The 17,164-nt window shown below is 48.2% G+C and overlaps 1 protein-coding gene across 2 annotated transcripts in view; it reads left to right on the top strand.

Moving 5' to 3' along the window:
- Nucleotides 1-17,164, top strand: part of LOC115127592 (solute carrier organic anion transporter family member 2A1-like) — a 77,095-nt gene that overhangs the window by 28,832 nt on the left and 31,099 nt on the right. For both annotated transcript variants that reach the window (XM_065009350.1, XM_065009351.1), the window contains exons 2-4: nt 11,034-11,171; nt 11,733-11,895; nt 13,894-14,106. In XM_065009350.1, the coding sequence (XP_064865422.1) occupies nt 11,034-11,171; nt 11,733-11,895; nt 13,894-14,106 (514 nt within the window). The remainder of the gene's footprint in view (nt 1-11,033; nt 11,172-11,732; nt 11,896-13,893; nt 14,107-17,164) is intronic.

Here is a 17,164-nt window from a genome sequence, read left to right on the forward strand (position 1 = left end):
CCACTGCCATCATCAATCACTGTCCCACTGCCATCATCAAACACTGTCCCACTGCCATCATCAATCACTGTCCCACTGCCATCATCAATCACTGTCCCACTGCCATCATCAATCACTGTCCCACTGCCATCATCAATCACTGTCCCACTGCCATCATCAAACACTGTCCCACTGCCATCATCAATCCCACTGTCCCAATCACTGTCCATCATCAATCACTGTCCCACTGCCATCATCAATCACTGTCCCACTGCATCAATCATCATCAATCACTGTCCCACTGCCATCATCAATCACTGTCCCACTGCCATCATCAATCACTGTCCCACTGCCATCATCAATCACTGTCCCACTGCCATCATCAATCACTGTCCCACTGCCATCATCAATCACTGTCCCACTGCCATCATCAATCACTGTCCCACTGCCATCATCAATCACTGTCCCACTGCCATCATCAATCACTGTCCCACTGCCATCATCAATCACTGTCCCACTGCCATCATCAATCACTGTCCCACTGCCATCATCAATCACTGTCCCACTGCCATCATCAATCACTGTCCCACTGCCATCATCAATCACTGTCCCACTGCCATCATCAATCACTGTCCCACTGCCATCATCAATCACTGTCCCACTGCCATCATCAATCACTGTCCCACTGCCATCATCAATCACTGTCCACTGCCATCATCAATCACTGTCCCTGCCATCATCAATCACTGTCCCACTGCCATCATCAATCACTGTCCCACTGCCATCATCAATCACTGTCCCACTGCCATCATCAATCACTGTCCCACTGCCATCATCAATCACTGTCCCACTGCCATCATCAATCACTGTCCCACTGCCATCATCAATCACTGTCCCACTGCCATCATCAATCACTGTCCCTGCCATCATCAATCACCATCCCACTCAATCAAACACTGTCCCACTGCCATCATCAATCACTGTCCCACTGCCATCATCAATCACTGTCCCACTGCCATCATCAATCACTGTCCCATCATCATCAATCACTGTCCCACTGCCATCATCAATCACTGTCCCACTGCCATCATCAATCACTGTCCCACTGCCATCATCAATCACTGTCCCACTGCCATCATCAATCACTGTCCCACTGCCATCATCAATCACTGTCCCACTGCCATCATCAATCACTGTCCCACTGCCATCATCAATCACTGTCCCACTGCCATCATCAATCACTGTCCCACTGCCATCATCAATCACTGTCCCACTGCCATCATCAATCACTGTCCCATCATCAATCACTGTCCCACTGCCATCATCAATCACTGTCCCACTGCCATCATCAATCACTGTCCATCATCAATCACTGTCCCACTGCCATCATCATCAATCACTGTCCCACTGCCATCATCAATCACTGTCCCTGCCATCATCAATCACTGTCCCACTGCCATCATCAATCACTGTCCCACTCATCAATCACTGTCCCTGCCATCATCAATCACTGTCCATCATCAATCACTGTCCCACTGCCATCATCAATCACTGTCCCACTGCCATCATCAATCATCATCAATCCCACTGCCATCATCAAACACTGTCCCATCATCAATCACTGTCCCACTGCCATCATCAATCACTGTCCCACTGCCATCATCAATCACTGTCCCACTGCCATCATCAATCACTGTCCCACTGCCATCATCAATCACTGTCCCACTGCCATCATCAAACACTGTCCCACTGCCATCATCAATCACTGTCCCACTGCCATCATCAATCACTGTCCCACTGCCATCATCAATCACTGTCCCACTGCCATCATCAATCACTGTCCCACTGCCATCATCAATCACTGTCCCACTGCCATCATCAATCACTGTCCCACTGCCATCATCAATCACTGTCCCACTGCCATCATCAATCACTGTCCCACTGCCATCATCAATCACTGTCCCACTGCCATCATCAATCACTGTCCCACTGCCATCATCAATCACTGTCCCACTGCCATCATCAATCACTGTCCCACTGCCATCATCAATCACTGTCCCACTGCCATCATCAATCACTGTCCCACTGCCATCATCAATCACTGTCCCACTGCCATCATCAATCACTGTCCAATCACTGCCATCATCAATCACTGTCCCACTGCCATCATCAATCACTGTCCCACTGCCATCATCAATCACTGTCCCACTGCCATCATCAATCACTGTCCCACTGCCATCATCAATCACTGTCCCACTGCCATCATCAATCACTGTCCCACTGCCATCATCAATCACTGTCCCACTGCCATCATCAATCACTGTCCCACTGCCATCATCAATCACTGTCCCACTGCCATCATCAATCACTGTCCCACTGCCATCATCAATCACTGTCCAATCACTGCCATCATCAAACACTGTCCCACTGCCATCATCAATCACTGTCCCATCATCAATCACATCATCAATCACTGTCCCACTGCCATCATCAATCACTGTCCCACTGCCATCATCAATCACTGTCCCACTGCCATCATCAATCACTGTCCCACTGCCATCATCAATCACTGTCCCACTGCCATCATCAATCTGCCATCATCAATCACTGTCCCACTGCCATCATCAATCACTGTCCCACTGCCATCATCAATCACTGTCCCACTGCCATCATCAAACACTGTCCCACTGCCATCATCAATCACTGTCCCACTGCCATCATCAATCACTGTCCCACTGCCATCATCAATCACTGTCCCACTGCCATCATCAATCACTGTCCCACTGCCATCATCAATCACTGTCCCACTGCCATCATCAATCACTGTCCCACTGCCATCATCAATCACTGTCCCACTCAATCACTGCCATCATCAATCACTGTCCCACTGCCATCATCAATCACTGTCCCACTGCCATCATCAATCACTGTCCAATCACTGTCCCACTGCCATCATCAATCACTGTCCCACTGCCATCATCAATCACTGTCCCACTGCCATCATCAATCACTGTCCCACTGCCATCATCAATCACTGTCCCACTGCCATCATCAATCACTGTCCCACTGCCATCATCAATCACTGTCCCACTGCCATCATCAATCACTGTCCCACTGCCATCATCAATCACTGTCCCACTGCCATCATCAATCACTGTCCCACTGCCATCATCAATCACTGTCCCACTGCCATCATCAATCACTGTCCCATCATCAATCACTGTCCCACTGCCATCATCAATCACTGTCCCTGCCATCATCAATCACTGTCCCACTGCCATCATCAATCACTGTCCCACTGCCATCATCAATCACTGTCCCTGCCATCATCAATCACTGTCCCTGCCATCATCAATCACTGTCCATGCCATCAATCACTGTCCCACTGCCATCATCAATCACTGTCCCACTGCCATCATCAATCACTGTCCCACTGCCATCATCAATCACTGTCCCATCATCAATCACTGTCCATCATCAATCACTGTCCCACTGCCATCATCAATCACTGTCCCACTGCCATCATCAATCACTGTCCACTGCCATCATCAATCACTGTCCCACTGCCATCATCAATCACTGTCCCTGTCATCAATCACTGCCCACTGCCATCATCAATCACTGTCCCATCATGCCATCATCAATCACTGTCCCACTGCCATCATCAATCACTGTCCCACTGCCATCATCAATCACTGTCCCACTGCCATCATCAATCACTGTCCCACTGCCATCATCAATCACTGTCCCACTGCCATCATCAATCACTGTCCCACTGCCATCATCAATCACTGTCCCATCATCAATCATCAATGTCCCACTGCCATCATCAATCACTGTCCCACTGCCATCATCAATCACTGTCCCACTGCCATCATCAATCACTGTCCCACTGCCATCATCAATCACTGTCCAATCACTGCCATCATCAATCACTGTCCTGCCATCATCAATCACTGTCCATCATCAATCACTGTCCCACTGCCATCATCAATCACTGTCCCACTGCCATCATCAATCACTGTCCCACTGCCATCATCAATCACTGTCCCACTGCCATCATCAATCACTGTCCCACTGCCATCATCAATCACTGTCCCACTGCCATCATCAATCACTGTCCCACTGCCATCATCAATCACTGTCCCACTGCCATCATCAATCACTGTCCCTGCCATCATCAATCACTGTCCCACTGCCATCATCAAACACTGTCCCACTGCCATCATCAATCACTGTCCCACTGCCATCATCAATCACTGTCCCACTGCCATCATCAATCACTGTCCCACTGCCATCATCAATCACTGTCCCACTGCCATCATCAATCACTGTCCCACTGCCATCATCAATCACTGTCCCATCAATCACTGTCCCACTGCATCATCAATCACTGTCCCACTGCCATCATCAATCACTGTCCCACTGCCATCATCAATCACTGTCCCACTGCCATCATCAATCACTGTCCCACTGCCATCATCAATCACTGTCCCACTGCCATCATCAATCACTGTCCCACTGCCATCATCAATCACTGTCCCACTGCCATCATCAATCACTGTCCCACTGCCATCATCAATCACCCACTGTCCAATCACTGCCATCCATCATCAATCACTGTCCCACTGCCATCATCAATCCCACTGTCCCACTGCCATCATCAATCACTGTCCCACTGCCATCATCAATCACTGTCCCACTGCCATCATCAATCACTGTCCCACTGCCATCATCAATCACTGTCCCACTGCCATCATCAATCACTGTCCCACTGCCATCATCAATCACTGTCCCACTGCCATCATCAATCACTGTCCCACTGCCATCATCAATCACTGTCCCACTGCCATCATCAATCACTGTCCCACTGCCATCATCAATCACTGTCCCACTGCCATCATCAATCACTGTCCCACTGCCATCATCAATCACTGTCCCACTGCCATCATCAATCACTGTCCCACTGCCATCATCAATCACTGTCCCACTGCCATCATCAATCACTGTCCCACTGCCATCATCAATCTGCCATCATCAATCACTGTCCCACTGCCATCATCAATCACTGTCCCACTGCCATCATCAATCACTGTCCCACTGCCATCATCAATCACTGTCCCACTGCCATCATCAATCATCATCAATCACTGTCCCACTGCCATCATCAATCACTGTCCCACTGCCATCATCAATCACTGTCCCACTGCCATCATCAATCACTGTCCCACTGCCATCATCAATCACTGTCCCACTGCCATCATCAATCACTGTCCCACTGCCATCATCAATCACTGTCCCACTGCCATCATCAATCACTGTCCCACTGCCATCATCAAACACTGTCCCACTGCCATCATCAAACACTGTCCCACTGCCATCATCAATCACTGTCCCACTGCCATCATCAAACACTGTCCCACTGTCCCACTGCCATCATCAAAACACTGTCCCACTGCCATCATCAATCACTGTCCCACTGCCATCATCAATCACTGTCCCACTGCCATCATCAATCACTGTCCCACTGCCATCATCAATCACTGTCATCAAACACTGTCCATCATCAAATCACTGTCCCACTGCCATCATCAATCACTGTCCCACTGCCATCATCAATCACTGTCCCACTGCCATCATCAATCACTGTCCCACTGCCATCATCAATCACTCCCACTGTCATCAAACACTGTCCATCATCAAATCACTGTCCCACTGCCATCATCAATCACTGTCCAAACACTGCCATCATCAATCACTGTCCCTGCCATCATCAATCACTGTCCCACTGCCATCATCAATCACTGTCCCACTGCCATCATCAATCACTGTCCCACTGCCATCATCAATCACTGTCCCACTGCCATCATCAATCACTGTCCCACTGCCATCATCAATCACTGTCCCACTGCCATCATCAATCACTGTCCCACTGCCATCATCAATCACTGTCCCACTGCCATCATCAATCACTGTCCCACTGCCATCATCAATCACTGTCCCACTGCCATCATCAATCACTGTCCCACTGCCATCATCAATCACTGTCCCACTGCCATCATCAATCACTGTCCCACTGCCATCATCAATCACTGTCCCACTGCCATCATCAATCACTGTCCCACTGCCATCATCAATCACTGTCCCACTGCATCAATCACTGTCCCACTGCCATCATCAATCACATCAATCACTGTCCCACTGCCATCATCAATCACTGTCCCACTGCCATCATCAATCACTGTCCCACTGCCATCATCAATCACTGTCCCACTGCCATCATCAATCACTGTCCCACTGCCATCATCAATCATCATCAATCACTGTCCCACTGCCATCATCAATCACTGTCCCACTGCCATCATCAATCACTGTCCCTGCCATCATCAAACACTATCCCACTGCCATCATCAATCACTGTCCCACTGCCATCATCAATCACTGTCCCACTGCCATCATCAATCACTGTCCCACTGCCATCATCAATCACTGTCCCACTGCCATCATCAATCACTGTCCCACTGCCATCATCAATCACTGTCCCACTGCCATCATCAATCACTGTCCCACTGCCATCATCAATCACTGTCCCACTGCCATCATCAATCACTGTCCCACTGCCATCATCAATCACTGTCCCACTGCCATCATCAATCACTGTCCCACTGCCATCATCAATCACTGTCCCACTGCCATCATCAATCACTGTCCCACTGCCATCATCAATCACTGTCCCACTGCCATCATCAATCTGCCATCATCAATCACTGTCCCACTGCCATCATCAATCACTGTCCCACTGCCATCATCAAACACTGTCCCACTGCCATCATCAAACACTGTCCCACTGCCATCATCAATCACTGTCCCACTGCCATCATCAATCACTGTCCCACTGCCATCATCAATCACTGTCCCACTGCCATCATCAATCACTGTCCCACTGCCATCATCAATCACTGTCCCACTGTCCCTGCCATCATCAATCACTGTCCCATCATCAAATCACTGTCCCACTGCCATCATCAATCACTGTCCCACTGCCATCATCAATCACTGTCCCACTGCCATCATCAATCACTGTCCCACTGCCATCATCAATCACTGTCCCACTGCCATCATCAATCACTGTCCCACTGCCATCATCAATCACTGTCCCACTGCCATCATCAAACACTGTCCCACTGCCATCATCAATCACTGTCCCACTGCCATCATCAATCACTGTCCCACAGCCATCATCAATCACTGTCCCACTGCCATCATCAATCACTGTCCCACTGCCATCATCAATCATTGTCCCACTGCCATCATCAATCTGCCATCATCAATCACTGTCCCACTGCCATCATCAAACACTGTCCCACTGCCATCATCAATCACTGTCCCACTGCCATCATCAATCACTGTCCCACTGCCATCATCAATCACTGTCCCACTGCCATCATCAAACACTGTCCCACTGCCATCATCAATCACTGTCCCACTGCCATCATCAATCACTGTCCCACTGCCATCATCAAACACTGTCCCACTGCCATCATCAATCACTGTCCCACTGCCATCATCAAACACTGTCCCACTGCCATCATCAAACACTGTCCCACTGCCATCATCAAACACTGTCCCACTGCCATCATCAATCACTGTCCCACTGCCATCATCAAACACTGTCCCACTGCCATCATCAATCACTGTCCCACTGCCATCATCAATCACTGTCCCACTGCCATCATCAAACACTGTCCCACTGCCATCATCAATCACTGTCCCACTGCCATCATCAATCACTGTCCCACTGCCATCATCAATCACTGTCCCACTGCCATCATCAATCACTGTCCCACTGCCATCATCAAACACTGTCCCACTGCCATCATCAATCACTGTCCCACTGCCATCATCAATCACTGTCCCACTGCCATCATCAATCACTGTCCCACTGCCATCATCAAACACTGTCCCACTGCCATCATCAATCACTGTCCCACTGCCATCATCAATCACTGTCCCACTGCCATCATCAATCACTGTCCTACTGCCATCATCAATCACTGTCCCACTGCCATCATCAAACACTGTCCCACTGCCATCATCAATCACTGTCCCACTGCCATCATCAATCACTGTCCCACTGCCATCATCAATCACTGTCCCACTGCCATCATCAAACACTGTCCCACTGCCATCATCAATCACTGTCCCACTGCCATCATCAATCACTGTCCCACTGCCATCATCAATCACTGTCCCACTGCCATCATCAATCACTGTCCCACTGCCATCATCAATCACTGTCCCACTGCCATCATCAATCACTGTCCCACTGCCATCATCAATCACTGTCCCACTGCCATCATCAATCACTGAACGCTATACTTTAATGTTTGTAGAGCATTGTACCTTTCGTAATGTGAACCCGTTGGATCTGGAAAGACGAGACAACATAGGAGCTCTACTTGGAGATTACTCCTCCTAGCCTTTTATGGAAAAGCTAGGAGGATTAAGCAGTGAACTGTCAGGCAGAATAGGAGAAAATAGATTCAGTTTCTAATTGAAAACTGCAACTGCAAAATGCAAACTGCATTTTGACTGCAACTCCAGGTTGACATTTTTCATCCGCGACCTATAGTGTCTTCAGATGTATCTAAGCCAACCAGCTGGTGACGTCTGCGACCTACAGTGTCTTCAGGTGTATCTCAGCCAACCAGCTGGTGACGTCTGCGACCTACAGTGTCTTCAGGTGTATCTCAGCCAACCAGCTGGTGACGTCTGCGACCTACAGTGTCTTCAGGTGTATCTCAGCCAACCAGCTGGTGACGTCCGGGACCTACAGTGTCTTCAGATGTATCTCAGCCAACCAGCTGGGGACGTCTGCGACCTACAGTGTCTTCAGATGTATCTCAGCCAACCAGCTGGTGACGTCCGGGACCTACAGTGTCTTCAGATGTATCTAAGCAAACCAGCTGGTGACGTCCCCGACCTACAGTGTCTTCAGATGTATCTCAGCCAACCAGCTGGTGACGTCCGTGACCCTACAGTGTCTTCAGATGTATCTCAGCCAACCAGCTGGTGACGTCCGGGACCTACAGTGTCTTCAGATGTATCTAAGCCAACCAGCTGGTGACGTCCCCGACCTACAGTGTCTTCAGATGTATCTCAGCCAACCAGCTGGTGACGTCCGTGACCCTACAGTGTCTTCAGATGTATCTCAGCCAACCAGCTGGTGACGTCCCCGACCTACAGTGTCTTCAGATGTATCTAAGCCAACCAGCTGGTGACGTCCCCGACCTACAGTGTCTTCAGATGTATCTCAGCCAACCAGCTGGTGACGTCCGTGACCCCAACCAGCTGGTGACGTCCGGGACAGTGTCTTCAGATGTATCTCAGCCAACCAGCTGGTGACGTCCGGGACCTACAGTGTCTTCAGATGTATCTAAGCCAACCAGCTGGTGACGTCCGGGACCTACAGTGTCTTCAGATGTATCTAAGCCAACCAGCTGGTGACGTCCGGGACCTACAGTGTCTTCAGATGTATCTAAGCCAACCAGCTGGTGACGTCCCCGACCTACAGTGTCTTCAGATGTATCTCAGCCAACCAGCTGGTGACGTCCGTGACCCTACAGTGTCTTCAGATGTATCTCAGCCAACCAGCTGGTGACGTCCCCGACCTACAGTGTCTTCAGATGTATCTAAGCCAACCAGCTGGTGACGTCCCCGACCTACAGTGTCTTCAGATGTATCTCAGCCAACCAGCTGGTGACGTCCGTGACCCTACAGTGTCTTCAGATGTATCTCAGCCAACCAGCTGGTGACGTCTGTCTTCAGATGTATCGCCACCAGCTGGTGACGTCCCGACAGTGTCTTCAGGTGTATCTCAGCCAACCAGCTGGTGACGTCCGTGACCCTGTCTTCAGACCTACAGTGTCTTCAGGTGTATCTCAGCCAACCAGCTGGTGACGTCTGCGACCTACAGTGTCTTCAGGTGTATCTCAGCCAACCAGCTGGTGACGTTCGCGACCTACAGTGTCTTCAGATGTATCTCAGCCAACCAGCTGGTGACGTCCCCGACCTACAGTGTCTTCAGATGTATCTCAGCCAACCAGGGGGTGACGTCTGCGACCTACAGTGTCTTCAGATGTCTCTCAGCCAACCAGCTGGTGACGTCTGCGACCTACAGTGTCTTCAGATGTCTCTCAGCCAACCAGCTGGTGACGTCTGCGACCTACAGTGTCTTCAGATGTATCTCAGCCAACCAGCTGGTGACGTCCCCGACCTACAGTGTCTTCAGGTGTCTCTCAGCCAACCAGCTGGTGACGTCCGCGACCTACAGTGTCTTCGGGTGTCTCTCAGCCAACCAGCTGGTGACGTCCGCGACCTACAGTGTCTTCAGATGTCTCTCAGCCAACCAGCTGGTTTCATAACAGCCAGGGTTTCAACTGCTGTAAGCTACAGCGCTCTGAGTCTGTCGTCTCAGTCAGGAGCAGATGATGGAAACTCACTGACACTGACAAACATAGTCCTCTTTTTTTACTCTAACGGTTCCTTATTCCCTAGCTAGTCCACAACTTTTTTTTCCAGAGCCCGAAGGTCAAAGGGTAATGCACTCTGTTGGTAGCAGGATGCCATTTGGGACATAGACAATAACGTTGTAATTAATTGTTGTTACTTTAGTTCCTTTCTGGGGGGGGGTCACACTTTCTTTTAGACTGGGTCTGGACTAGACAGCTGATGTGGGATGTGTTGCGTACTTTGGCTGGAGGATGAAATAAAGGCTGTCCATCCATAGGCTGTCCATTTTCTCTATCTCTCTTCTCATTCTCTCTATCTCTCTCTCTCTCCTGCCTCTCTCTCTCTCCTGCCTCTCTCTCTCTCTCTCTCTCTCTCTCTCTTTCTCTCTCTCTCTCTCTCTCTCATGCCTCTGTCTCTCCATCTCTCTCTCTCTCTCTCTCTCTCCTGACTCTCTCCCTCTCCTGCCTCTCTCTCTCTCTCTCTCGCCTCTGTCTCTCCATCTCTCTCTCTCTCTCTCTAACGTATTGTCTCTCTCTATCTAGCTGTTTGTGCTGTGTCATGGCCTGCTGCAGCTCACCCAGCTGCTCTACAGTTCCTACTTTAAGAGCACCATCACCACCATCGAGAGACGCTTTGGCCTCAGCAGTTTCTCCTCTGGCACCATCTCCTCTCTGCACGAGGTAAGAGCCAACCAGTAACCGCAGCTTGGTAAAGAAGTCATGTTAGATTCATCTCAGGTGGTGGTTAAAGAGTAGAAATGCATAAGCACTGGATGGTGTTGTGATATGACTCGTTGTATTAGTATTATGTGAGTATGCCACCTGCTTTTGTTGAAGCGCTGTCCGAGCCTTGCTCCTAGATAACTAGTAGAAAAAAAGCAGCCATTCACTGAGTGTGTATTCTCCTGGTCATAAGGTCTCTGACACACTCTCTTTCCCTCCCCCTTCTCTTTCTCTCTCTGTCCCTCCCCCTACTCTCTGCCCCCCCTTCTATCACTCTCTTTCTCTCTCTGTCCCTCCCCCTACTCTCTGCCCCCCCTTCTATCACTCTCTTCCCTCCCCTTCTCCCTCCCTCTCTCTGCCCCCCTTCTCTCGCTCTCTGTCCCTCCCCCTACACTCACTTTCCCTCCCCTTCTCCCTCCCTCTCTCTGCCCCCCTTCTATCACTCTCTTTCCCTCCCCCTTCTCCCTCCCTATCTCTGCCTCCTCCCTTCTCTCTCTCTCTGTCCCTCCCTCCCTCTAGGTGGGGAACACAATTCTGATAGTGTTTGTGAGTTACCTGGGCAGCAGGGTCCATCGGCCTCGTCTCATCGGACTGGGTGGTCTGCTGATGTCCATCAGCGCTCTCATCCTGGCCCTACCTCACTTCCTGTCCCAGCCCTATAACTATGACTCTGTCATACATGGTAAGATGTTGGGATCTCTATTACAGCGACAGTACCCTGAAACACCAAGGATACACCACTACGTCAGAGTAGTGGATTTAGAGTGGATGGAGATGGATTTAGAGTGGATGGATTTAGAGTGGATGGATTTAGAGTGGATGGATGGATGGATTTAGAGTGGATGGGTGGATTTAGAGTGGATGGATGAATTTAGAGTGGATGGATGGATTTAGAGTGGATGGATTTAGAGTGGATGGATGGATTTAGAGTGGATGGATTTAGAGTGGTTGGATGGATTTAGAGTGGATGGATGGATTTAGAGTAGATGGATGGATTTAGAGTGGATGGATGGATGAATTTGAGTGGATGGATGGATGGATGAATTTAGAGTGGGGTGGATGGATGGATTTAGAGTGGGATGGATTTAGAGTGGATGGATGGATTTAGAGTGGATGGATGGATTTAGAGTGGATGATGGATGGATTTAGAGTGGATGGATTTAGAGTGGATGGAGATGGATTTAGAGTGGATGGATTTAGAGTGGATGGATGGATTTAGAGTGGATGGAGATGGATTTAGAGTGGATGGATTTAGAGTGGATGGATTTAGAGTGGATGGATTTAGAGTGGATGGATGGATTTAGAGTGGATGGATGGATTTAGAGTGGATGGATGGATTTAGAGTGGATGGAGAGTGGATGGATGGATTTAGAGTGGATGGATGGATTTAGAGTGGATGGATTTAGAGTGGATGGATGGATTTAGAGTGGATGGATGAATTTAGAGTGGATGGATTTAGAGTGGGTGGATGGATTTAGAGTGGATGGACTTAGAGTGGATGGATGGATTTAGAGTGGGTGGATGGATTTAGAGTGGATGGATGAATTTAGAGTGGATGGATGGATATAGAGAGGATGGATGGATTTAGAGTGGATGGATTTAGAGTGGATGGATGGATTTAGAGTGGATGGATGGATTTAGAGTGGATGGATGAATTTAGAGTGGATGGATGAATTTAGAGTGGATGGATGGATTTAGAGTGGATGGATTTAGAGTGGATGGATGAATTTAGAGTGGATGGATGGATTTAGAGTGGATGGATTTAGAGTGGATGGATGGATTTAGAGTGGATGGATGGAGTTAGAGTGGATGGATGGATTTAGAGTGTATGGATGAATTTAGAGTGGATGGATGGATTTAGAGTGGATGGATTTAGAGTGGATGGACTTAGAGTGGATGGATGGATTTAGAGTGGATGGATGGATTTAGAGGATGGATGGACTTAGAGTGGATGGATGGATTTAGAGTGGATGGATGGATTTAGAGTGGATGGATGGATTTAGAGTGGATGGATGGATTTAGAGTGGATGGATTTAGAGTGGATGGATGGATTTAGAGTGGATGGATGGATTTAGAGTGGATGGATTTAGAGTGGATGGATGGATTTAGAGTGGATGGATGGATTTAGAGTGGATGGATGGATTTAGAGTGGATGGATTTAGAGTGGATGGATGGATTGAGAGTGGATGGATGGATTTAGAGTGGTGGATTGTGGGAGCCAGGCTGGCTTGCAGGTGCTCTCTAGCTGAACCCGATCTGCATTCATTAGATTGAAAATGTTCATCTCTGAGCACTCCAGGAAAGCCAAAAAGATGAGGACTGTGGGTTGTTGTTTTAACTGAGAGCTCTGTTCACTCTCCTCCTCCCTAAGCTCACACACACACGCACGCACGCACGCACGCACGCACGCACGCACGCACGCACGCACGCACGCACACGCACACACACACACACACACACACACACACACACACACACACACACACACACACACACACACACACACACACACACACACACACACACACACACACACACACACACACACACACACACACACACCCCCCCAGTAGGCTGGCTGATCTCCTCATTGTATCACTGAAGGGTCACATGAAACTCCAGGAACATGAACTCAGCTCTGTGTGTGTGTGGTTCACGTGAATGTGTGTGCTTTCTCCAGATCGCCAAGACCTGTGTTCCCTCCAGGGTCCCTCCAACACCACAGAGGCCTGTGGAAAGACGGAGATCAAGCGTATAGCAGACACCAACAACTTGTGGCTGCTCATGGCTATAGCTCAGCTGCTGTTCGGGGTGGGGTCTGTTCCCATACAACCCTTTGGTATCTCTTATGTGGATGACTTCGCCGGACGAGGCAACTCCCCCCTCTACATAGGTAAGAGGCCTGTAGCTGACTGAAACACTAGAACCTCTACATAGGTAAGAGGCCTGTAGCTTACTGAAACACTAGAACCTCTACATAGGTAAGAGGCCTATAGCTTACTGAAACACTAGAACCTCTACATAGGTAAGAGGCCTGTAGCTTACTGAAACACTAGAACCTCTACATAGGTAAGAGGCCTATAGCTTACTGAAACACTAGAACCTCTACATAGGTAAGAGGCCTGTAGCTTACTGAAACACTAGAACCTCTACATAGGTAAGAGGCCTGTAGCTGACTGAAACACTAGCCCCTCTACATAGGTAAGAGGCCTGTAGCTTACTGAAACACTAGAACCTCTACATAGGTAAGAGGCCTGTAGCTTACTGAAACACTAGAACCTCTACATAGGTAAGAGGCCTGTAGCTTACTGAAACACTAGAACCTCTACATAGGTAAGAGGTCTGTAGCTTACTGAAACATTAGGACCTCTACATAGGTAAGAGGCCTGTAGCTTACTGAAACACTAGAACCTCTACATAGGTAAGAGGCCTGTAGCTTACTGAAACACTAGAACCTCTACATAGGTAAGAGGCCTATAGCTTACTGAAACACTAGAACCTCTACATAGGTAAGAGGCCTGTAGCTTACTGAAACACTAGAACCTCTACATAGGTAAGAGGCCTGTAGCTTACTGAAACACTAGAACCTCTACATAGGTAAGAGGCCTGTAGCTTACTGAAACACTAGAACCTCTACATAGGTAAGAGGCCTGCTAGCTCTACTGGTAAACACTAGAACCTCTACATAGGTAAGAGGCCTGTAGCTTACTGAAACACTAGAACCTCTACATAGGTAAGAGGCCTGTAGCTTACTGAAACACTAGAACCTCTACATAGGTAAGAGGCCCATAGCTTACTGAAACAGTAGAACATCTACATAGGTAAGAGGCCTGTAGCTTACTGAAACACTAGAACCTCTACATAGGTAAGAGGCCTGTAGCTTACTGAAACACTAGAACCTCTACATAGGTAAGAGGCCTGTAGCTTACTGAAACACTAGAACCTCTACATAGGTAAGAGGCCTGTAGCTTACTGAAACAGTAGAACCTCTACATAGGTAAGAGGCCTGTAGCTTACTGAAACACTAGAACCTCTACATAGGTAAGAGGGCTGTAGCTTACTGAAACACTAGAACCTCTACATAGGTAAGAGGCCTGTAGAAACACTTACTGAAACACCCATAGCCTCTCTACATAGGTAAGAGGCCTATAGCTTACTGAAACACTAGAACCTCTACATAGGTAAGAGGTCTGTAGCTTACTGAAACACTAGAACCTCTACATAGGTAAGATGCCTGTAGCTTACTGAAACACTAGAACCTCTACATAGGTAAGAGGCCTGTAGCTTACTGAAACACTAGAACCTCTACATAGGTAAGAGGCCTTTAGCTTACTGAAACACTAGAACCTCTACATAGGTAAGAGGCCTGTAGCTTACTGAAACACTAGAACCTCTACATAGGTAAGAGGCCTGTAGCTTACTGAAACACTAGAACCTCTACATAGGTAAGAGGCCCATAGCTTACTGAAACAGTAGAACATCTACATAGGTAAGAGGCCTGTAGCTTACTGAAACACTAGAACCTCTACATAGGTAAGAGGCCTGTAGCTTACTGAAACACTAGAACCTCTACATAGGTAAGAGGCCTGTAGCTTACTGAAACACTAGAACCTCTACATAGGTAAGAGGCCTGTAGCTTACTGAAACAGTAGAACCTCTACATAGGTAAGAGGCCTGTAGCTTACTGAAACACTAGAACCTCTACATAGGTAAGAGGGCTGTAGCTTACTGAAACACTAGAACCTCTACATAGGTAAGAGGCCTGTAGCTTACTGAAACACTAGCCTCTCTACATAGGTAAGAGGCCTATAGCTTACTGAAACACTAGAACCTCTACATAGGTAAGAGGTCTGTAGCTTACTGAAACACTAGAACCTCTACATAGGTAAGATGCCTGTAGCTTACTGAAACAGTAGAACCTCTACATAGGTAAGAGGCCTGTAGCTTACTGAAACACTAGAACCTCTAGGTAAGAGGTATGTAGCATAGGTAAGTAAGAGCCTGTAGCTTACTGAAACACTAGAACCTCTACATAGGTAAGAGGCCTGTAGCTGACTGAAACACTAGAACCTCTACATAGGTAAGAGGCCCATAGCTTACTGAAACAGTAGAACCTCTACATAGGTAAGAGGCCTGTAGCTTACTGAAACACTAGAACCTCTACATAGGTAAGAGGCCTGTAGCTTACTGAAACACTAGAACCTCTACATAGGTAAGAGGCCTGTAGCTTACTGAAACACTAGAACCTCTACATAGGTAAGAGGCCTGTAGCTTACTGAAACACTAGAACCTCTACATAGGTAAGAGGCCTGTAGCTTACTGAAACACTAGAACCTCTACATAGGTAAGAGGCCTGTAGCTTACTGAAACACTAGCCCCTCTACATAGGTAAGAGGCCTGTAGCTGACTGAAACTAGTCTCTCTACATAGGTAAGAAGCCTGTAGCTTACTGAAACACTAGAACCTCTACATAGGTAAGAGGCCTGTAGCTTACTGAAACACTAGAACCTCTACATAGGTAAGAGGTCTGTAGCTTACTGAAACACTAGAACCTCTACATAGGTAAGAGGTCTGTAGCTTACTGAAACACTAGAACCTCTACATAGGTAAGAGGCCTGTAGCTTACTGAAACACTAGAACCTCTACATAGGTAAGAGGTCTGTAGCTTACTGAAACACTAGAACCTCTACATAGGTAAGAGGCCTGTAGCTTACTGAAACACTAGAACCTCTACATAGGTAAGAGGCCTGTAGCTTACTGAAACACTAGAACCTCTACATAGGTAAGAGGCCTGTAGCTTACTGAAACACTAGAACCTCTACATAGGTAAGAGGCCTGTAGCTTACTGAAACACTAGAACCTCTACATAGGTAAGAGGCCCATAGCTTACTGAAACAGTAGAACCTCTACATAGGTAAGAGGCCTGTAGCTTACTGAAACACTAGAACCTC

This window comes from Oncorhynchus nerka, linkage group LG24, assembly GCF_034236695.1.
Source record: "Oncorhynchus nerka isolate Pitt River linkage group LG24, Oner_Uvic_2.0, whole genome shotgun sequence".
In the NCBI taxonomy this organism is placed as follows: domain Eukaryota; kingdom Metazoa; phylum Chordata; class Actinopteri; order Salmoniformes; family Salmonidae; genus Oncorhynchus; species Oncorhynchus nerka.